Here is a 23,819-nt window from a genome sequence, read left to right on the forward strand (position 1 = left end):
TTGAACCGAGGAGACGGATCCATCAGCGTTGAGCCAGATGGAGCGTTTTGGATTTTGAATGGATGGACAACAGGAAATGTTTTATTCATCACTCTTTTGGATCATCGACGGAGAGACGGCTTTGGCCCAGATCAACACGCGACACGAAACTGGTATGTGATTGGACTTGCTGTATAGAACAACGGCTAAACGACTGGAGTTTAAAGTCAGTATTCACATCCGTGTTTCGTGAAGTTTGAAAAAGTTTGACAGCGCTGAATCGCTGCATGTGACTATTGCGCAATACTCGCGCACCACCACTCGGCGGCTTTCATCGATTAAAACCGACTTCAGTCTGTGTCTGTGTGATGAACCCTGCATTATTTTGGCTGCGTCAATAACATAACCTACGGTGTATCGGTGGCTTTTGATATTGGTTTATTTTCTTTAATTTATATTTATTTATTTGGTTTATGGGACAAATGACCACTACACGGTTTTTTGTCAAAACAGGCTTTATGCTGTACAAAACACATAGGGGTTACATTACAAAATAAACCATCTACATAGTTTAAAAACACAATATTTCAATCACACAAACATTCTCTGCCAACAGCTAATCAGTTATGGGTCTATTTCCAGCTTTAGGCAGCTGACACAGAACCACTGATCCATCTATCTAAAAGAGGAGTCAGTAAAGATTGTTAAAGTATAATAAAATAAACGTCTATTGTTTAAACATGACGACACATGGAAATTGAAACAGCTAGCCTAGCAGTGCATGACACAATAAAAAAGAAGCACTAGGTAGTTCACATTCTATTACCTAATGGTATGATGGCATACAGTTACACGCTAATAATAATGCATTCCAATAAGCAAAAAGCCACTTAATGTCTCCCAAACATTTCCATGTCTCTAAAGAGATGGAACAGCAGCAGAACCAGTGTATTATTAAGTTAATTCAGAATGGAAAGGTAATCATTCATGTGAAAAGACAAGGACAACAAATAAGTGAATGTAAACTTTGCATAACATGAAGGGATGTATTCAATGTCTGGGGCTCTAATCAAAAACAAATCCCTGCAATGATCAAAATTAAAATTGAAGGCTCCGAATTGAAGTGACCGGGACATCAGAAGATGCCACTTGGTAGCTCCTTGCTAAACATGCCATCAAACTCCAGCTCTCTGCTCATCAGGTCCTCCTCTACACTCTCTAGCGCCCACTGATGGTCCGTCAGTTCCAGTGCCTCCCACTCAGCCTAAAATCAAGGACAGACATCACATGAACAACCGAGCAAATCCCCACCACATTAATTATGCTGAAACTACTGCGGTGTATATACCTTGAAAGCTTTATTTGCATCTGCAGGCATGGCCATGGCTGCACCACTCATCTGCTCCTGCATGATCCTCGACTGATCTGCACCTGTGGGGATTAACAAAAATAGTTGAAACAATCATCTTTTGGGAATGAAAAATAAATTATCTGAATGCAAAGCTTTTTTTTGGCATAGAACTCATCAAAGTCACAGGCCTTAATCATAGGGCTGAATTGATTTATAAATATCACTGACCAGGATGCATCTATAGTTAAATCTTAAAATTAAACTCTCAGATTGTGTGTATTGAAATTAAATATTACAATCAAATAACTACTTGTAGTATGACATGGTTACTGTTGAAACTTCTGAGAATCCTCACAAGTTGAATTCACATGTTCACGTTATCAAACAATCTGACACGACAAAACATAAAAAAAATATCTTTAAATGAACAACAATTACCATTATCTTGGCCTAGAATTAATGAGTACATGCTTCGTAGTCCAAACACGTTCAGGAAATACCATGACGCCGAGCTCACCCTAGATGATAAATGCACAAGACAGAACAAATGTCAATAGAGTCACAAACTAGCTTCAGCATTTTGAGATTAATACACATAAAACGGTACATCTCTACAGATCTTGTTCTATTAGTTTACCAGGAGGCATCCAATGAAAGCAGCTCTACTCCTTGCTGAAGCATGGGCTTGAAGCGCAGAGTGAGAGGGAAGGGAACCTTAGCTGTGTGAAAGAGACGAGAGAACTCAATGTAGGATTCCATTACAAACTATATCTTATCTGAGCAAGACGCATTCAATGTTGTCACATTATGCCCCACAAGCTGCCAGATCAGTGAGAGAGAGACATAATTACTTGTTACAAATCCTGAAAAGGTCCAGTTGATCCAGCCTCCAATGAGGATCATGGGAAGAACATTGGTGACATTTCCTTTCATCATGTCTGTCAGCATGCTGGGATCTGTGAAAAGATCCAGTGTGCAACAAAATGCACTTAATTAACTTCTTGCAAAGTACTGTGTATGTGTGTGTGTGTGTGTGTGTGTATATATCTATCTATCTATCTATCTAATTTTTGCTAAAATAAATTAGGCAGAAAACACTGAGAGCTTAATTGGAAATGACAGACATTTTTATTTTCACCAACTTGCAATGTGGATTTCAATGCTAAAGACTGCATCATCAGATCATGTATCGTAGTAAATACCTAAAATGATTACCTGTCATTGGAGAGGGTGGAATAACCTTTCTTTTGGTCTTCTTGAAAAATCCATCATCTTGATTATTGAAGAAGAACTTCCTCATCAAAAAAGACTATTACAAGGAGAGATATTTAGTAGCATTGTGACAAATAAAAGCAAAAAAACAGTAGGTGTGTGTGTGGAGAGTATATTTAATATACGGTAGAAATAACATAATAACTCGTAAAAGTGTTGGAGATGGATGATGAAATGTGCTACCTGTTTAGGGATGTATTTTCCATTTTCTCTGAGGATTCTGCTCCGAATAAGAACCTGACTGCATTTGGAGAAGAAATAAAATGTATTAATTCACATGGATTTCAAATGTGTTTCATTAATAGGATCCACCTTACAATTAAAGATCACTTACCTGTCAGAAACCTGTTCTAACGTCAATTTCTTGTCACTTTGAAGAAGAATGGATACATAATGCCGTATCACACCGACAAGAAACGTGATGAAGACGATAGGTAACACCACCCAAAGTCGGATATTGGAGTCCAACAGAAGCTCCGGCTCCGCCATGCAGCCTAGTAGCTCAGCTGGAGAATGAAACACAGCAACGCGAGCGTCAGCAAAATACTTTAAAAACATAGCGGGCAAGTTAAACACAGCTTTTATCGGTCTCAACTATTGGGGTGAGGTTCTAACTGATGGAAGCCATTTTTATTGCGGTCATTTACTAATTTAGTAAGAAGATGTAACTTAACGTTAGCTACGTCGAGCTACGACCAAGCCTCGAAACCACAGAGGGACGAGCTGTCAGCCCATTTAGCTAGCTAGCCGGCGTCATGAACCTAACGTTACTAATAGCTGACGTTATCGAGGCAAACGTTAAACCACCTAATCAAACTTTCCCTTCAACGAGTAAAAACAATATATTGTTTGTGAAAACCCGCAGCGGTAATTAATGTAAACCACAACCGATTAAAACAGCTGACGCTAGTGGTCCGCTAACGGTAACGTTAGCCAGCTGGCTACCTTCCTCCTGGTGCCCGGGTCACGGTGTGTGGCCGCTGGTGAGTCGTCTTAGCGCAGTGGAGACCACTTGCAGTGTTTGTAGCGCAGCTGCGAGGGACGCAAATCATACGCTTTGCGAGGTAAATCTAGTTAAAAATAATGAAACAACATTTAACAGTTAGAATCCACTGATGCGGCCATCGCGCTGTGTTGTTGAGGGATGGGAGCCTAATGTCTGTGGATGAAAGCACAGTTCTGCTTCTACTTCTGCAGCTCACCCGCGCCTCGCCGGGACTACAGCGCCACCCCGCGGTGATGGGGGGAACTGCCTGCGCGGGCCAGCCAGCGCTGATGTCAACCTGAAGTCCATCGCAGTGCCAAAGGGCGAATTGCACCAGAGGTTGAAGATATACTCTGTAACTTAAAGATCGCAATATCACAGCATACACGTATTCTACAAGTAAAACGCTTACATTAAAAAAAGTGCAAAAGTATTGACATCAAAATGCACATTAAGTACCAAAAGTAAAAGCACTCATGCCCATTTCAGAACCATATATATTATATTATCTTATTACAAACATTGATCTACTAATGTGTAACTACATCACTTTAAAGTTGCAGCTGATAAAGGTGGGTCAATCAATTTACTTTTGATAATGCTGGCTAATTAGTACATTTACCTTAAGGATGAATTAAGTATTACTTTAAGTGGTGCATCCAATTGTATTTGTTGAGTATATTTCGTGTTAATCTTAACCAGCAAAGTAACGAACTAAAGGTATTGAATTTATGTAATTGATTACAAAGTACAGTATTTCACTTTTAATTGTAGGATAGAAGTATTAAGTAGCAGAAAATGGAAATAATCAAGTTAAGTACCTTACATGATTAAATATTCTTAGTTACTTTTCAGCACCGAACAGGACACAATACATATTAGGTGGCATAATATAGGTTACAGAAACCAAATACAGGAGGAATATAATTGTCAAACTCTTTCTGTGTTTGTGATCTGCTTCTACCATGGCTTGCATAGCCAGACCTATCTACACAGATTTAGCCAACACTTGAAGTGATACAGTATTTCTTACATATTATTGCATAAATGTATATTATCAGTTTATGTTTATTTTAAGTACACTAGATGCAGTGTTGGGGGTAACGAGTTACAAAGTAACGAATTACAGTAACATAATTACTTTTATAGGTAACGAAGTAAAGTAACGCATTACACTCAAAATATTGGTAACTACACTACTTTACTAGACCTCAGTAACGGGCGTTCCTACGCTACTCAAGACATTTTTACCAGTCCGAAAAGTTCTCTTTTAGCGGCGCGCGAGTCACACGACACTTCCTGCATGAACAGTCTATCACAGAACTCGATCTGAGTGATTTGAGTGACGTAGCTGCTGGTGCGTAGAAGGGAAGCGGGGAATGGAGGAGACGGAGACGGAGTGCCCGGATCCAACTGGGAGGTTCTCTCCAGGTTCCCTAGGATTAAGGATATTGCAAAGCAATACAACACTCCAATACCATCAAGTGCACCTGTCTGTAATGACGTGGAGCTTCTAATGAGGACAAGACACGTCTGGTATGAACGGAATCACTTTACTGGTGAACTGCAGTATTACAACTGTTAAAGCGATTGAGAACGCGCTCTTGCACCCGACATGTATATATTTTCCACACGTAACATCAACATTAGTTAGCGTCAACAAGCACGTATCATTGTACTGTCTGCCTTCAAAGTAAAAGCACTTCCTGTTTACATGCTCTTCACAGTAAGAGTAAATCATGGAATAAAACAAGTTACAACACTGTCGAAAGGCTTTTCAGCCTGGGCAGTATTGTTAAGACCCCAAAGAGGAACAGGCTGTCGGATAAAAGATTCAAGAGACTTTTACTCATGCGATACAATTGCTATTTTGAAGAATAGAGAAAAATGATAAACTTCATAGGATATAGTGCACTTTCTGTTTATTTAGGCAAAGATGAAGTGGATTTTCTGTTTATTTAATTGCATTTTCAGTTTCTATTTTTTGGGTTAAGTGCATTTCTGTTTCTATTTTATGGGGAAAAGTGCCATTCATTTTTCTATTTTTCTTAAACCACTACAATGATTCCTATAACAAGCTGGTTTTGTTCTTTGGAGTAGGCCCCCCATTTGGTTTAGTGGGGTCTCATGTTTCCAAAAGCCTGTTTTTAATGTGTTATGCTGTTTGACCTGAATGTCCCCACCATACACAGCCTCTTGTATCCTGTTGTTTGTGGATTTTAAAGTGAGGCATATTTCTTTGGTCAGACAGTGTGAACAGGGTTAATGTTCGTTCAAGTTAATGGCTGAGTCTTATATGCCATTTTGTTTTACATGTTTACAATACACTATGTGGAAAGGCTAAGAAATGCCCTTTATTGAAAATAAAGTGATGAAAGGGCCATGATGTTTGTCCAGGTATCTTTGCGGTTGATTTGGACATTTGCTTAAAAAAATGGAAAGTAAAGTAACTAGTAGTGAAGTTACTTTTCAAATGCAGTAACTAGTAAAGTAATCTAGTTACAATTTTCAGAAGTAACTAGTAACTTGTAACTAGTTACTTTTTCTGAGTAACTACCCCAACACTATATATATACACATTATTATTATTTTTTTTTATAGTAGCCCTTTTGGTACCTTATGACTACTCTGTGACTGACTGGTCTAGGAATGGTGATGCTAGTGGCAATCGCAAAGGAGTGCTACATCAGCGCTCCTCGATTGTGTAACATCATCACTGACCGTAGAGGGAGAACATTTCCCCGAGCAGAGCTCTGAAGCTCGCACAAGTCGAGTGCGCGCCTCTTCCATCCGCGCGTTCACGATACCGGCACACTCGCTACATGATGGCCGAGGGAGGCGGACCCGAGCCGGGTGGCGCGGCGGACTCCGACTCGGAGCCGGTAGCATGGACATGTTTGTCCATGCGGTTAATTTGGACATTTGCTTAAAAAAAAAGGAAAGTAAAGTAACTAGTAGTGAAGTTACTTTTCAAATGCAGTAACTAGTAAAGTAATCTAGTTACAATTTTCAGAAGTAACTTGTAACTACTTACTTTTTCTGAGTAACTACCCCAACACTGACTAGATGTCTTGCTAGGCGGACACAGTCGTTTCCACAGGGGTAGGTCGTTAATATTCGCTCGTTTGTTGTGTGCTCTGTATTCTCCAGATCACTGGGTGGCGCTATAGCGCAATTAATCCGTTTGCCTTAAACAGAGAAGGAGACTCTGCTGACCGGAAACAGAAGAAAAAAAACTTCTAGCTTGAAACAAATCCGGTAACTAACAGATACAAGCAGTCTGTGTTATCAAAACAGTATGTAACATGAATGTATTCATTATTTTTTTTTCTGACATTTTTTTCTGCTAAGTGATGTAAGGTCACGGGAGCTGATCCACACGGTATCAAACGGCAAAGCTGACGTCAACCGCACATCGCGAGTCAAACTGGCCTGCTCGCTAGTGTGTTAGTAGAGGTCCGCGTCAGCTGGGGCGCTTGTCAAACCGTAACACCGGGTCAGCAAGGAAACGCTTTGCAGTCCGATCTGAGCGTTACACGACCATTAGACCGGTTTACGTGCACTTCCATCTGACACATTTTATGTCAGTCGTTTCAAATCAGGCCTTTTGTATCCGTGGCTTAGAGTGTTCAGGACAAACCGACTTTTTAGCTATAACGTTTCGATATTTTTTGTATTTTTCTACAGAGGTCCTTGATCAAAAGTGTCGCTTCTCCATTCACCATGGGAGCTGATAAAAGGTAAGATGAACATTATACAATACACAAGTGGCACATGTTCAGTGTATTCTCAACGACACTCTTTTTCTGTTCCAGGCTGAGTCGGTGTGAACGTAGTGGAAGATATGGCTCTGATGGGAGGAGGGAAGATCCTGCAGAATGGCAGGAAAGACGGAGTAGAGATGTGGAGAGGGATTATGACCGACAGTGGGGCGATGACAGACACAGAGAACGTTTTGATGAGTGCAGAGACAGTCCAGAGGTGAGGGGATGCGAATACATTTGCCAGCTTAGGTTGCTGTTACACATGTAACAGAAACATACAAAACATACATGTCATATTAACAGACAGTATTATTTATGTTCTTTGTCTGCAGCAGAGGGGCAGAAAACAGCGCAATAGTGACAGATCTGATGATGAATACGATGGGGATTATCCAGACCAGGACTATAAAATGGAGCAGGAGGAGGAGGAGGAGGAGGAGAGCAAGACTATAATGCTGAGGGGTCTCTCTCTTCATATCACAGAGGATGATGTAAGCTCACAAGCCTCACTGATGCTTTTTAAGGCTAAAGCCACACCAAGTGTAAGGAGATAGGAAGAGATCTGCTGCCTTCTGGTTAATTTGTCATGAGGAACAGCAACTCCCTTGTAAAGATTCAAATTGAAATAAAATTGTTTCAATTAGTTTAATTTGTTGACCTACATTTTCAAAACGTAGGCTGGCACCACAGTTTATCAGCCATCAAGCAGCTGATTGTGGGAGGTTTCGGCTTTATTCGGTCTGGCTTTACCACAGTGTCTGAGGATTTCTTCAGGCAGTTTGTATAGTTTCGGAAGATTAATTCGTTAGAGGAATGCAACTAGTATCTGAATTTTGTGTGTGTGATGCAACTAACCTAGTAAGAAAGAGGCAGCTGACCTTTTCTCAAAATGGGGAAATTACATGAAGTTTGCTAATAGGGTTCGCTTTATGTTATTGAAACTGATTGCGAAATATTGTAAATGTTCGGCAGAACAGTGAGAAAGAAGAAGAGTTATATTCGCGTTAATTTTGACCCTCTCCAGATCCGCTCAGCACTCGAGCAGCTACAGGGGCCCCAGCCTGTGGACATTCGCTTGATGAAGAAAAGAACAGGTGAGTGTTGAGTGTCTTACATTCACCTCCACGCTCTGTCATTCAACCTACATACCTATTTATTGATGCAATTCATGGAAAAAACTCATATTACAACTATCGGGGGATCCTTTGTGTCACATAGATTGTCTGGTTTTCATAATGTCGCCAGGTAAGGAGGTAACTGTATGTACTATTCCTCCACCATTTTTGTAGAGACATGAAATGTTATGTTAAACAAACCCCCCCCCCCCCCCCCCCCCACCATGACCTTGTAAGCACCTGCCCCCTCTCCATTTTGATTTGCATTGGCGTGTACAAGCCCATTGTGAGTTTGAATGTTGACCAAAGCATTCTCACTAACACGCCTCCCGTCTATATTTGAATGCTGTCTCTAGGTATAAGCCGAGGTTTCGCCTTCGTGGAGTTTTATCACTTGCAAGATTCTACCCGATGGATGGAGACCAATCAGGTTGCCTCAACAATCACCAAGTTTCGAGCTATTCTTGGAGATTAGAGCCCCAACTAACCAATATATGACTGATCATTGAGAACTGTGCATATTTGCAATAGACAGATCTTGAAAACTGTTGGTGTTTAGTTGCAGGACTGTATCATAACTGTGGTCACACAAAACTGTGATATCAAACATAAATATGTTTGATATCACAAACTTGGCTCATTTATTTGTATACAGCAGCTTTTTCAGACATAATAGTCTCTCAACTGCTTAGTTTACTCTGCTAGGATTTAAGTGTTGAATCACTGTATGTAGGTTTCTGCTTTTGGAAATGCAATGAAATCTTTTGTCGGCTCTGTTACAAATATTAACCAAGGCATGATGCAGAACATATTTAGAACCTTAAGCTAAATAAGCTTTTGCCCCTCATGAAAAAAGACAGCGGTTCCATAACACATTCTGCTCCAGCTCAGTCACTTGGATATTTCCTCATCTCCATTTATAATCCGAAGACTGGAGTGAGACACGGATGAGCTGGCAGCACTCCGATCCCAAACACGTAGAACCTTGTTATATTTGTTTTGAGACCTCATTCCCTCATACACAGAACTGCAGCTTTTTCTCTGAACTTCACTTTCTACTTCTGTTCCCTTTTACTCCCTGAGACACTCTACCTAAGCAGCTAAGAGTGTAAGCCTAGCCACTCTTTCCCGTTCCAGCTGCTCTCACTCTTCTCTTTGGAGTTTGAAATAACTGGTGGCTTTTGACTTCGCAGACCAAGTTGGTGATCCAGGGGAAGAGTATTGCACTGCACTACAGCAACAGGAGGCAGAAGTTTGAAAACTGGCTTTGCAATGCAGTGAGTACAACTTTATTTGTCTTTGGAAATATTGCATGCAATATAGCTCTGTGAGAGTGGAGATCAATTCAGTGGCACACACAAGTAATCTGTTGCTAAGTCTCTTCTCTTCCTCTCTGCCTGGACACCATTTAGCATACAGCTTTTACTTTATATATTCTAATTAATGCAATACTTTATTTCAACTGAAACATGGAATTATGTTGCTTCACTAGATTTTAATCATAGTGAATACTAAAAATTATAAATAAGGAAATAGGTTATGTATCTACTGTTTTCATTTTTGTTGTATGATAATATAACAAAACTCACAATACATATGTGTAAATAGGCTTTATATTTACTAAGCGTTGGTATTATTCAAAGATGCACATTCTTTCCATTCTTTATTTCCATTTCACCTTCCCAGTTTTTTGTGTATTTTTTCCACTATTTCGCTCATGTGTTTCTCCCCGTAGTGAACATGTTTGCTTTGCTAGCAGAGTTGGATTGAGAGCAGGCGAAGAGCCCACGTTGAGTCATTAAAAAGAACAAGAAACACAAAATACCTCGGTCATACACTGGGTAAAAAATAGGATAAATACAAAATTACATTTAAAAGAATTTATACATTTGGTATTAAACAGTGATCCCAGAATTATATATATATATATATATATATATATATATATATATATATATATATATATATATATATATATATATATATATATTCTTCTTAAAAAAAGACTGCAACATTTTCGTTGGTTTATCACAGTGTGGCCTGTACAATTTCCGGAAGAGGCAGAAGTGTTTCAGGTGTGGAGCGGCTAAAGTCGGTGAGTTGCTACTTCAACAAACTACAAGTATATGTTTTTTGTTCTTTTCACTAAGTACCTCCCACTGGGTCCTGCACTATTTGCGTGGCTTGCCCTGACTAATGTTCACCTGTGTGTCTCTACCTACCTTGTCTCACACAGATGGGGAGCCAACAGGTGGTTTAAATGGTTTAAATGCTGAGTCTCAACAACCAGGAGATTACAATGGAGACAGTAAGGGAGTTTTCACCACATATTTACATAGTATCTTCCTCCAGTGATCATATTCTACATTTATTCTTGGACATCTTTTTTGTTTACAGCAATCATTTTGAGAAACATTGCCGCTCTTTCAACTGTTGATGGAATTTTGAACATTTTGGCCCCATATGCCAACCTGTCAGCGGGCAACATCCGCCTCATCAAAGACAAGCAAACGGGACAGAATAGAGGCTTCGCCTTTGTTCAGCTCTCATCTCCCCTGGTATGTTATTTCTGTAGTCCATATGTAGTTATGATATAAGTCTGTATGTTTCTTCTGGGGGTGTACACATGTTAGACAATTTTGCATCTTTTATTTCCTGCATAGGAGGCTTCTCAGCTGCTCACCATTCTCCAGAGCCTTCAGCCACCTCTAAAACTGGACGGAAAAACTATCGGTGTAGATTATGCCAAGAGTGCTAGGAAGTGAGTACACACACACACACACATATGGATACACACACACTGTTTGATTCAGCTCTATTATTCGAAAGTAGCGCATATAAGCTCTTTTGTATCTCTAATTACATTTTTGTGGGTGCTTATTTGTTCCTCCAGTAATTCAAATGCAAGCATAGTTGAAGCTAATCAATGACTCATTTTCATCCTGAATGTGCTACAATTTTCAGGTTTGACTAATTGCTCTGTGTCCTTTCCAGAGACTCAACTCAACCTGATGGGATCAGAGCAAGTGCTCTCTCTGTTGCCAGCACAGCTATTGCTGCCGCTCAGTGGTCATCCAGTCAGGTATCAGTGTTTCATTTCTGCTGTTTTGTACTTCAAAGTCATTTTGTTGCACTTCAAATTCCCTTAACTCAGTAATGGAAGATCAAAGTAAGAACACTTGTGGCCTGAATTGCTTAACGGTGGACTAAAGATGTGCAAACCATACAAGTATGCAGATATGTTTGTGTTTTTAATGTGATTTATCAAGACTGAAGTTGGTTGTGTGTAAGAATAGCTGGTTGAAATATGGCATCTTTAAAAGTAGGAATCACACTAAAACTTGGGGTTACTTGTTGGAGATATTGTGTGTTGCTGCTGACTTTTCGCTGTATTTTCTTATAGTTACAGCAAGGTTCTGGTCCCATCTCTGACTACCTTGCCCTTCCAGACGGCTATGCACAGCAAACGCAGGTCAGTTTACAGTCGACTTTATTAAGGCAGTGACTTACACAAGGAAGACGAGTGATTGACGCAACGTTTTTTCCTCCCATGTAGGGACAGACTTATCAATTATGGCAGCAGCCTGAAGCATTGGCTCCTGTCATCGGAGATGGGTTACTCGGAGGTAAAAATAGCTGTCAAATCTCTCCGAGGTATTTGAACTTTTTTTTTTTTGGACTGCAATTGCTAATCTACCACTACCAACTGTCTTTAGCTGCTCCAGGAATGCAGACATTGATCCCTGCAGGTGTGGTCATATCCCAGATGGCTCAGGTTTACCAACCTGTCACTATCAGCCAGCCTGCCATACAGGTAGACGGTGTATTAACAGCATCTATGTCCTAAATGTAAAATGTTCAACTCTGGTGTTGTATGGTGGCTACAAAATAAATCATGATTTCTTCCCTCCTCACTCTCTGTCTCATCAGTTAGTGCGGGCCGTTGATACAGCACAACAGATTGCTAGTGTTTGCACTGCACCTCTGGTAACACCAGCAGCTTCCGCTGTAGCAGCGGCCGTCTGTGCCGCGACTGCTCACACAGCAGGTGAGATTAGTTGGATTCACAATGGCTCCTCTGCACGTGATTGAATAAATCAACCGTACATTTATTCTATGTGCTTTATGAGGCATGTTTTGTTTCATATGTGCCTCTTGTTGTTTCTGTAGCTGCCCCCGACACCTCCACATACCAGTATGATGAGTCTTCAGGGTACTACTATGATCCACAGACCGGCCTGTACTATGATCCCAGCAGTCAAGTATGTTCCCTGTAGTCTTGCTTTATGTGCAGAATATATTGCTAAACACAATGCTTTTGATTGTTATTTATTTGATTTAAAACAGTTAACATCCCTTTTCTTATGCTTGTCATCAATAGTACTACTTTAACTCGGAGACTCGGCAGTACCTCTACTGGGACAGTGAGAACGAGACCTACGTCCCTGCACCGGCTGAATCAGACACCAGTTTAGCCACAAACAGTAAAGAGCCCAAAGAGAAAAAAGAAAAGCCCAAAAGCAAGTCTGCTCAGCAGGTAAAATGCTACTTTTAAGAAGTTATTCTCTGTATGGATTATATCTTGTCATTTAAATGATATCCGTACTGACTGACGATACAATTGCAGATTGCAAAGGACATGGAACGGTGGGCAAAAACCTTAAATAAGCAAAAAGAAAGTTTTAAGAGCAGTTTCCAAGGCTTTGGACCATCCAAAGAGGAAGAAAGGAGAGAGTCTGCAGCTGCCAATGCCGGTTTCTTCCTCTTTGAGAAAAAGGTATTTAGTAGTTACTACTAGGCGTTAGTATGTTTTTTTTAGATGAGAACTAATCAAGCTCAGAGGTTTTCATTCTGTTTTTAGCCATGGACCCCTTACAAGATCGGGAATATACCGGGGCACCCTTGTTTATGTCTTTTTTTTACATTAGAATGTAATATATGATCTATCACACCGTAGATTTGTAAATGAAAATATTATTTGTAGCACTATAAACCTTTAGTTAAAAACATTTTTTTATACTGTCTATGATCATTTTAAATGAATGAATCTGAAAACGTTTCACAGACGCCTGACAGAGTGCCAGGGGACCCCACTCTGAGAATCACGATATAGCTCAGTTTGAGTTATTTGTTGATGAAATTTGTTGCTTCCTTTTCAGCAAATGGGAGGTTTTGAGATGCCATCTTTCATGATTGAACAATTCAAGATCCCAGAGCAGGAGCCTTCAGCTAAGGTTTGTTTGTGCCTTTATTTCCACACTCCACAAATCATTAATAAAGATAAATCCCACAACATGTAATCCTTTATCCGTTCTTATATTACAGAGCGGCCTGGTTGCTGCTTACAACGGAGACAGTGACCCAGAGGAGGGCAGCTCAGATAGAGCAGCAGATGAGGAGGGGAAAATAACCGACTGGAATAGGATGGTTTGTCTGCTGTGTCGACGGCAGTTCCCCAAAAAGGATGCGCTGCTGCGTCACCAGCAGCTCTCTGACCTCCACAAGGTGAGGATGGTGAAACAGCAGGCGTTTAATCTGCAAGTAGCTGTGAATATTCTGGACAGTGCCATCTGTTCAACAGTTAAAGCTTCAATACAAAATGGAAAGGACATTATTGATCTTCTGCAGTCTTTAATATATATTATGTGAGCACATTGAACTGCACTTTTATTGCTTCTTTTTGCACTTCTGGTTAGATGCTAAAACTGCATTTCGTTGTCCTAGTACAAGTACAATAAAGTTAAATCTGAATCTGAATGTAATATTTATTTGGCAATTAAAGTTGCTTTCATTTGTTGAAGCAAAACTTGGAAATTCAGAGAAGATCACAACTCACAGAAGCTGAGCTGGAGGAGCTGGAGAGAAAAGAAACTGAGGTATTGGTTTAAGAATAAAAAATGTTTGCAATGAGTTCACAAAATGTGAGGACACAATAAAGTGTCATGGTCCTTTTTTACCAGCTGAAATACAGAGACCGAGCTGCAGAGAGAAGGGAGAAGTACGGGGTTCCTGAACCGCCTGCTCCAAAGAAGAAATTCTATAAACCACCAACTCCAACAGTGTAAGAATTACATTACATTGCAAACATCTGTGATTGATCAAAAATTCATTTTAAACACATCTGTCATTCACATTCAACAGAAACTATGAACAGCCGACCAAAGACGGCCTCACAAGTGATAACATCGGAAACAAAATGTTGCAAGCGATGGGCTGGCAGGAAGGCAAAGGTCTGGGGCGCCACCAACAGGGCATCACCGCTCCCATCTCGGTGAGGAGGCCAACTGCAATTATTTTAAATGTTGCTTGTCTCCCTACCAGCTCCTGGCAGATGGAATATGCATGTCAATGTGTTTTTTTTTTTTTGTTTTTTGTTTTTTTTCACTCTCAAAGTAATTAGCAGTGTTACCTGAGGAGTGTCTGCATCCAATCTGTCTCCTCTAATCACCATATTTCCCCCACAGGCTTCATTAAGGACCAAGGGCACAGGCTTAGGCATTAAAGGAAGCTCATATGAACTATCAGCATCTGACACCTACAAGGATGCTGTTCGAAAGGCCATGTTCGCACGCTTCACTGAGATGGAATGAACTGGAGAGGGAAAAGTAATCCTGCTGAACCAGGAAATATTAATATTGTGGTCAAATGATACTGTGAAAAGAAAGAGCTGCACAGACTCAAACTGTAATTTATATCTCTGTACATAATGGTGTTTTACATAGCAAGATATTTTGTCATCCAAAGTATCTTTTTAGTTGACTAAACATGTAAATATTGTATAGTGTTTGTACATACAATTATTCAGACTTGCTGAGATTTTGTTTCTGTGAAAATCTAAAGAATCAATGTGACAATAAACTCAACCTTTGTGCTCAAGAATACTTGATGATTTCTCTTTTTTTTACATGAAACACATTGTCATGAGAAGAATAATATAATACAAAAAGGACGACACAGTTATTAGACAGTCTGAGTTAAATGTTTATATCAAGGCACCGATATGCATTGAGAATGTTTCTTTCGTGTCTTGGATATATATAGGATCAGAAGTGGAGACTTAATTTAAGAGGTTAATAATGTTTGAGTATCCCTCAGACATCACAGCTTCAGCCTCAGCCGTGGCTTTGTGGTACAGTATGTTCCTTAAATCCATTTATAGTCGTTCTTTAAGAGAACACCAACATGTTGACTTTAGCCTGGGACATCTCTGAGCTCTTGTTTCTTTCAGCACGCCACAATCCTTAGACTCTAATGATAGGCTGGGCTTGTGTAAGCAAACGCTCGTTTAATCTTTCATGAACATATAGTACAGGTTCATCATACACATGCCCCCATTAGATATGTTGTCCATTGTTTCTGCCAGACTATTGGCTGTCTTCATATCCTCTTTCCTGAGGCCTAATGGCTGACATGTTTTACCACCAGCTCTCGCTTCAATGGGGATGCCAGTGATTGTGAAGATGCCCGACACAGAGTCTTTGCTTTGTTTGTTTGGGGGCATTCCACCTCTGCTGTTTCTTAGAAGAACGATGCTAGCTTGAGGATAGACTGGTGTGTTCAGCCACAACGATCCAGTGCAGTAGCTCCTGCCAACTTAATGACTGTTCCTAATCATTTAACTCTAAAGAAAGGCCCAGGGTGTGGTTGTTTAGTCCTTAATTCCTGGTGAAAGAAAGTGAAAGAAAATATTTTAGAGTGAATGTTTTTGAGTTTGTTATTTGTCCATTGATGTCCCTGTTGTATTTACAGGTGTTTTAAACGCATACATTCACATTCATTTCCATCACTAGAGGGCAGTGCTTCAATCTTTCACAATTAAAAAATTATAAAGCCTTTCAAAAAGTCTTTAAAAATGTCCTCTGTTTTTGAATTTATGGAGACAATATTGGCTTCCAAAACTCTCATTTTTAATAGTACACAAATTATGTTAAATGTATCTTTATGCTGATAATAATGTGAGTTTTAATGTCTTGTTGGATCAAATATTTTCTCCATCTTGCTGTGCTTCTAGCTTTGCATCTGTATAGCAGGTTACATCAGCAGCCTCCCTCCCATTTTTTCTTGGAGAAATCCTCCCCTTTCTCTTCAGTCAAGATTTCGTACCAGGTGGCCCGGGGAGTCAGGAGGCCAGAGCTCAGCCAGGTCTCCTCTTGACTGACAGCCAACCAGTGCAGCTTCACGGACCCTGTAGTAGCAGAGTGACAGCTTTGATCTGCCTGTTGATTAATACCACAGCACAAAATGAACTGTGCTCACTGTGTCACAGGGACACTTGTGAATGCCGACTCAGTTTTCAGCATGGCACTGGCTCAGCTTACCAGAATCTGTGTCAGTTGACTAAGCCGTTTTGCATAACACAGTCAGTGACCACACTGGATAAAACTGTGAGAGGATGAGGTTGGAATGTACACCATGTTCCAAATGTATAGAAAAAGTGATGCGAATAGGATTTCAGCAAATGCACTCTTTTTTTAGTCCTAAAAACAGCCTAATTGCTTTAAGTTCAACCTGATTGGACAGGCCATATGTCCTTACTTTGGTCCCATGTGTCATGCTGGAGCAGGGCAGATAACTTAAGGAATGCCTTGTGCCTCACCAAGTAGCATTTTGTATCGCGTTTTACATTTCACAACTGCAGAGCAACAAATTAAATCTCTCTCCATGAAACTCAATCGTTATATTAACATTTACACAGAAAACGGAATGAGAGATATGAAACAGCTGAAGTTGCACAAAGTTTAGCTTCAGTTTTCTGTGCAGCTCTAGAAAAGAAGGCATTTAATCTAACATCCTGACATGTTGACATAGATTGGATGATATGTTTTGTTTCAACATGACGAGTAGTGACATGGAAAATGGAATCTAAAAAACAAAATCATAAGGCAAGCTGAAAGGAAAATGTTGCATGTGATGAGTACAAGTATGACAAGGAGGTTATACAGTCATAACAAAAGACATTGGACATGTGTGAAAAAACATGAGGAATCTCTATCCATTTTCTGTTATCATATTATTTCACATCGTCTGTCCTGAACACAAACATGTGAATTAAAACCCTGTCTACTGTTGGGTTGCGGTGAAGCTGTACTGATTCAAAGTACATGCTGTAGTGTTGTGTTTGTCTACATCTGAAATGTTTGTGTTTTTTTCCTCAGGGATCTAAAAGGAAGTACATCTAAGACGATACTCTTAGTAAATGCATGACAAATTACCACACTGGTAATACTGGTGTCTCATGCAGGCAAGTCGCTTAAAACTCTGACCAGCTGTCCAAATAGGAGGAATCTGAATTCAATAACTGAGGAATGTATGAGCTACATTCATTTAGAAAGAGTTTAGATATGTGATTAAATCTGAGCGTTCATAAAACAAGGTATTTAAACTTCATTATTTCCTTATTATTCCAAAATGTTTGGATGGGGCCCTTAAGACAACTTTATGATACCATCTATTTGGAGATTAGAAGTTTGAGTTTGAATGTTATTAACCAACAAAGGTTACATTTAAATACACATTTTTTTGGATAACATGGATAACATAGCCTTTTTGAAGAATGCACCATTTGATGCACACTTTTTGACTAATTAAGTATTCTCTTACAAGCATTGTTTTGATGATTACATTTATATTGCATGGATGAATAGGAGTCATCCTCCGGGGACTATAAATGTCTGAACCAAATCTAATGGCAATCCATCCAAAAGTTATTGAGCTATTTCAATCTGGACCAAAGTGGTGGACCGACTAACTGGCATTACCATCCAATGAGCCATGCCACTAGTGTGGCTAAAATTTCATATTGCCACATTAAATCTAAATTTCAGACTATCTTTTTGTTCATGAACTTCACGGTAGTAAACACAAAACAGCACCAGGACATTTTTTTAAATAATTCTGAAATGTAAAAGTTCTAGTGAGTCCATGTGTAAGGGATACATAATTTAAATGGCAAGCCAACCACACTAAATGTTTATCTCAGAATGTGTTTTTCTTCATCGTTGCTGGCACCCTGACTGTCTTCCCTCTTTGGGCCTCGATGTACCGGGTCCCTCCTCCTGGAATGGATAAGCTGCTCCTTCAGGGAATTCCTCCTGCAGAGAGGAATAATGGGGGGGGAGTGTGTGTGTGTGTGTGTGTGTGTGTGTGTGTGTGTGTGTGTGTGTGTGTGTGTGTGTGTGTGTGTGTGTGTGTGTGTGTGTGTGTGTGTGTGTGTGTGTGTGTGTGTGTGTGTGTGTGTTCAATACAGTGCAGCTTCTTTGATGGTAAAAGAGGAGGATGGGCAGGTGGCCCAAGTATGTTTATGTGTGTAGAAGAGGGGCCACTTTGTGAATTTCTTCTGTAAAAACGTTCTCAGATGATTGAAGTCTGGCGAGAATAACAAACACCATCCCCCCGGTATGACAGATGTCTCCTCTTGATAAATGCTTCAGAAACTCCCTGATTACTCTAGCTTACCACGTCATTATGTAATATTTGCTGTTGCTGACAATATGTCGTTTTGTTATAAACCGATGTGTCCTATTTGGTTCTGTGAAATTAAATGAGACTATATTTTCCTAAGTGGTGCTTTCTGTTAACTAAAACAACATGTAAAACAATGCATATCCATATCTGTTTTAAACAAACTAAATCCACTGATGAAGACAGTGCGATATGGTTGAAAGCAAATAATCTAGCAAGTCAAATTTTAGTTGGGATTGTAAAACTACAACTTCAAAAGGTCAAGAAAAAAATGTTCATGGTTATCTTAAAGGCAACATAAGAGGTCCTTAAAGGGAAATCAGCTACTGAGCTCAAATATCAACAGTTCCATCTCCAGCACCTCGGACCATTGATGAAGACCATGTTATATGGTTGAAAGTGGGGGGGAAGCTAGTGGCTAATTGGGTTTGTTGTGTCACATCACAGAAAACACTGAAAAACACTGAAAAAAATGTGTGTCCATTTGTAAATGTTGTGGGATCAATTATAGGGTTAGAAAAAAATGTACTCTCAGTTAAACCAATGCTGATAATATAAAGAAGAAATGAAGCAAATTAATGACTGTGGACATATTAGATATGATCATATTCTTCTCCTGTGTATTTAATCATTGTATGAATGTACACAAACATGATCAACTCAGCAGGCGTCTCATTTTCTTTAACACCTACAAACTGACTCATGCTCGCAGTCACCAAGGCACCGTGCCGAGTGCCGTCAGTGACGTCAGTGTTAGCTGATGTTCACACAGCGTGACTCTGACTCACCACCACACTTGATTCACAAAGCATTAGTAAAACCTTCACCCAACTGCTTATGGTCCAACATAAAGCACCATCTCACTGAAACCTGCTCTCAAGTAATTGCATAACCACATAATTTCCACGGAACGGCCATTACTTGCTCATCCATGAGTGGACCATGTTGCTTTGGATAAAGCACACAGTGACTAGCATCTCCTCCCCACATGATGAATGCACTAGAAGTTTGACCTTAATTGAGTTTGATTGCATCGTCCAGCAGGGCTCAGCGAAAAATCCTGAATGGGTTTAGTGGTCTGTGATTTGATCTTTTCTTCTTGTTTCTCCTAATTATGTACATGATGAGAGCTGTGGAGGATGGACAGGAGGACACAAAGTAAGCTTGGCATAGTTTTAAATCTCATTAAAGTCAATCGAGTAAGAATGAGAGAGTTGTTTGTTGAAGGGTGCAGGATAATAACAGTCTATGGGAAAGGAGATTTGTACAATTTAAAATAATTGGCTGGTTTTATATTATTTTTCTAGACCTGCCTTTGAAAAGTCTAAATCCACTTAAGTATTTACAGTCACCAAAAGTTATAAGCTCTTATATTGTTAGGCAGATTTGCCTGACCTCCCAGAAGTCACAGTCTCCCATTGTTTTCAGAAATCCATTCAAAGCTGTTCAGAAGGCTGCACTGCTTTGTTGATGTTCAATAGTGTGTGTATTATGCAAAGGTGATTTATAGCTTTTTGCGATGAATGCCACCACATTCTTTTAGTGAGAGCAAGACTAAATGAAATTGCTTTTTAAACTGTGTTTAAGACAAATAGACTGTGTTGTCAAAACATAGAGTAATAAAGTTATTTAAGTTAAAATATTTTATTTATAAAAATACATGTGCAAAGTAAAAGCATATATGGAACTTCTTAATCTGTATTATTATCTATAAATGAGTTTCTGGGATGTGGGGTAAATGAAGCATCTGACAGATCATTATGCACATTAACAATCTCTGAAGTCTTGGAACTAACTGGAAGACACACATTGCATTGCATGTATTTTAGCTCATTGTTGTGAAAACAGTGTGGTCAAAAACTGCAATGAAGTTGTTGATCAAAGTACACCTGTGATCTCTGCACAAAGACAGAAATAATGGGATTATTTTCATTTACCTTGTTTGTGTACCTTTCAGTGGGCCGGTCCACGACTTGTCCAGGATGAAATAACTCAAAAAATATTGGATGAACGCCATGAAATGTTGTGCAGACATTCATGCCCCCACATGAGTCATTGTAATAGCTTTGATGTCATCTAGCGCCATAGTCAGATAACATTTGTATTGTTTGTCAAATACTTTGGTTTATGAGTAATGACTGCAAAACTGACATTCCCATCAGCCTCAACTCAGTTGGCAATTTAGAGGGAGGATGAGAGGGGAATGCCATCCCCTTTGATAGCAAAATGACCAAAATGCGTCTTGTGTTGTCTTGGGGTCAAAATGACCCGTGTACGAGTGTATATGTGTGTTGATGGGTCATTTTGACCCCAAGACAACACGAGGGTTAAGCAGCCATCCCCCTCTCCATCACCCAAAGTGCAAGAACAGAGAAGTTGTTAAATGTAGTATGTTTGTCTAGTCTGCCTGAATTGCAGAGCCTTTATCTGATTGTGTTATAATCTGTGGCCCCACCATGGCTCAGAAATATCAATAGCATAACTGTGCTGTTTATTGATAAATCCACGGCACTGTCTGTGGTGCTGAAGTAGCAGACAGATTTTTTTCTGAATCTAACCTGTCTGTCAGTTTTGTCTTTGATCATAAATATTCTTTAGAATAAATGAAATTTAGAGCTATTTAGCAAATATGTACATGCTAAGCCAAGACATTTAACATAATAATCATCAGCAAGCTAGGATTGTCACGGTGATGTTAGCATGACTTTATCATTGAGTTCAAAGCTCTGTTCCAAAGTAAAGCCCGACAGAATCTCTAGCATGACTGTACTCTTATTAAAGTAGATTTGTAATGGTTTTTCTGTTATCATATATTACTATTTGAGATAAGTATTTTGTGCACAGTGACCCCCATTTCAGTTACTTGACTTATTAGGGACAGAGTACCCTGACCGGAATGGCATTTGTTATCTAAATACACTATTACTGCCATACTTCATTAGTTATAGCATCTCTGCTCAGTGGTCATCAAAGGTATGTTGTGTTGCAACCTTTGCTACATATACCCAGTTTCTATGGTTACATCATACTGTGCACTCCTGGCATTCAGAAATACCTCTGGAGCACAACGCATGAGAACGAAAAAGAACGAACTTCAGAGTTCATACTGAAGGAAAATGCTGTGCCTTCAGAACCATGTTGCCAGATGTCCTCTGCCTTCACCCTCTCCTCATTAGTTTAGAGCTTACATTGGCATAACGTGTTAATTGTGAAAAGGAATAGGAACAACCAGAGGACAGCACTTATTAAATGAAACCATTAAAGCACACACATGTTAAATTCTGTCTTTGAACTATAGCATACAGCATACATCTGTTGAGCTTCTCTGTTGACCTCTGGGATGCACCAGACACTTTCTCAGCATCTCTGGCCCTTTCCTCTATGGGTAGCCATTCCCCACTGGGTCAACCCCAGTGCAGATGTTGAGCTCTATCGTCCCAGAGGTTAAATGTCCCCTGCTTTCCACAAGGTCAGGTTTACAAAGGAAATTGCGATTCCTGGTTCATTCAGGGGTGAGATGGCAGTATGGTATTTGTGGGAGAAAGTGTAGAATGTCTCAGCTCATAATTGCATTGGGGAAAAAACATTGCATGTTTCCAAATATAGGTAGATGTATACGATGTGCGTGTTTGCATGAAGGTTGGGTAATGAATGCCTTATAAATGAGTACTATGGAAGATGTGGTTGGCTCTATTGCCTACCATGAATACAGACAAAGGCTCATAGGATGAGGGGACCTAATCTTATTTGGCTGCAGGTGTGTGTCTTCAGTGTTTGAACATGAGCTAGAGGAGAGTGAAAAAAGACTATCCCCGGAGCAATGTGACATCAAAACGCGCTCTCGCCGATGACCTAGAAATGGAGCGTGCGTAGGCAACAGTGAGCTTTTGTCGCACATGGTTCAGGCTGCTGTTTACGTCGATGAGTACGTGGGAAAAAATGAATTATTTAAGAACCAATTAAAGGGGAAACACTCGAGTAGATTGAGTAAATTAGTAGTGAGTGGTCTCACCCACTGTCTCAGTCTCGTTGTCTCATAATGCGCGCTCAAGCACGACGATAAATCCAAGAGCAACATGAAATATTCCCCCGCCACCATCACCGCGTGAAAGGACAGATATTAGCTATATATCCAACACGTAAAAGCAGCGGAAACGACCCTTTAATCGAGCCACGATATCAATATATCGCGGGGTCATCGTTACCAAAACGATTAAGAAAAAGGCGCGTGCCAAAGAGGGGGGATCTCGTGTGCCAGCGCGCGCTGGCTTCGCAACAGCAACACACACACACACGCACACACGCACACACACACACACACACACACATACACACGCAATCATTTGATTGGGGTCGCTGTGCGTGCGGTAGGCGGAACCCGGGCGCTCTTCACATCCCACTTTTGAGAAGATTACGCGGACAATTCAGTGGGAAACACATGACATGAACGCAGTTTGGAGGGAAAGCGGACGGATGTAGTGGGACAGAGGCAGGTCGACACGCCACGGGTCCAGACACAGACACAGTCGAGCAGCACGCGGAGGCGAGATCTGTGTGGAGATATTTGGAGTTGGAGGAGGACACTGGTACTTCTCTGGTAAGGCAATGACAGGATGCTGTACGCTTTAACGTTGACGTTTAGCCCGCACGACGTTACGTTTCTTGTATTTTCGCCTCTTTTTTTTTGTTCTTATGAACGAACATGTTTTTTCACAGATTCACCTTTTTATTAGAATACATTTGAAGAAAACAACATCAACCGAAACGACGCTCTTTGTGCGTGTGCGTGTGTGTGTGTGCGTGCGTGCGTGCGTGCGTGTGTGTGTGTGTGTGTGTGTGTGTGTGTGCAGCAAAGCCCGCTTGATAACGGTCCGCGTGCAGGCATTTATTTA

General features: G+C 40.2%; 2 protein-coding genes across 2 annotated transcripts; one reads left to right on the forward strand and one right to left on the reverse strand.

Moving 5' to 3' along the window:
• Positions 1 to 482: 482 nt before the first annotated feature.
• emc3 (ER membrane protein complex subunit 3) lies at positions 483 to 3,660 on the reverse strand. Its single transcript, XM_079218862.1, has 9 exons — positions 3,548 to 3,660; positions 2,937 to 3,108; positions 2,786 to 2,843; positions 2,546 to 2,639; positions 2,182 to 2,286; positions 1,968 to 2,049; positions 1,769 to 1,848; positions 1,328 to 1,410; positions 483 to 1,243 (listed from the first exon to the last, which is right to left on the reverse strand). Exons 2-9 carry the CDS (start codon positions 3,089 to 3,091, stop codon positions 1,115 to 1,117), a joined length of 786 nt encoding a protein of 261 aa, XP_079074988.1. The 5' UTR covers positions 3,092 to 3,108; positions 3,548 to 3,660; the 3' UTR covers positions 483 to 1,114.
• A 1,409-nt stretch (positions 3,661 to 5,069) lies between these two features.
• Positions 5,070 to 15,335, forward strand: LOC306736723 (RNA-binding protein 5-like). The gene is made up of 25 exons (XM_079218384.1): positions 5,070 to 5,123; positions 7,275 to 7,327; positions 7,403 to 7,568; positions 7,684 to 7,842; positions 8,376 to 8,445; positions 8,823 to 8,896; positions 9,660 to 9,743; positions 10,501 to 10,561; positions 10,703 to 10,774; positions 10,864 to 11,024; positions 11,130 to 11,227; positions 11,461 to 11,548; positions 11,870 to 11,938; positions 12,023 to 12,092; positions 12,183 to 12,280; positions 12,397 to 12,514; positions 12,637 to 12,728; positions 12,848 to 13,003; positions 13,094 to 13,243; positions 13,626 to 13,700; positions 13,792 to 13,971; positions 14,268 to 14,342; positions 14,427 to 14,527; positions 14,608 to 14,737; positions 14,931 to 15,335. The coding sequence occupies exons 2-25, from the start codon at positions 7,311 to 7,313 to the stop codon at positions 15,054 to 15,056; spliced, it is 2,490 nt and encodes an 829-aa protein (XP_079074510.1). The 5' UTR covers positions 5,070 to 5,123; positions 7,275 to 7,310; the 3' UTR covers positions 15,057 to 15,335.
• Positions 15,336 to 23,819: the final 8,484 nt, after the last annotated feature.

Source organism: Taurulus bubalis (assembly GCF_910589615.1).
Source record: "Taurulus bubalis genome assembly, chromosome: 5".
Lineage (NCBI taxonomy): Eukaryota > Metazoa > Chordata > Actinopteri > Perciformes > Cottidae > Taurulus > Taurulus bubalis.

Coding starts and splice junctions, on each gene's coding strand:
- emc3 (XM_079218862.1), bottom strand. CDS start 3,091: ATGGCGGAGCCGGAGCTTCTGTTGGACTCCAATATCCGACTTTGGGTG. Junction 2,287..2,545: donor TCCACCCTCTCCAATGACAG/GTAATCATTTTA, acceptor ATCTTTTCACAG/ATCCCAGCATGCTGACAGAC. Junction 1,244..1,327: donor ATGCAAATAAAGCTTTCAAG/GTATATACACCG, acceptor CCTTGATTTTAG/GCTGAGTGGGAGGCACTGGA.
- LOC306736723 (XM_079218384.1), top strand. Junction 11,939..12,022: donor GCTATGCACAGCAAACGCAG/GTCAGTTTACAG, acceptor CCTCCCATGTAG/GGACAGACTTATCAATTATG. Junction 13,244..13,625: donor TCTTCCTCTTTGAGAAAAAG/GTATTTAGTAGT, acceptor CTTCCTTTTCAG/CAAATGGGAGGTTTTGAGAT.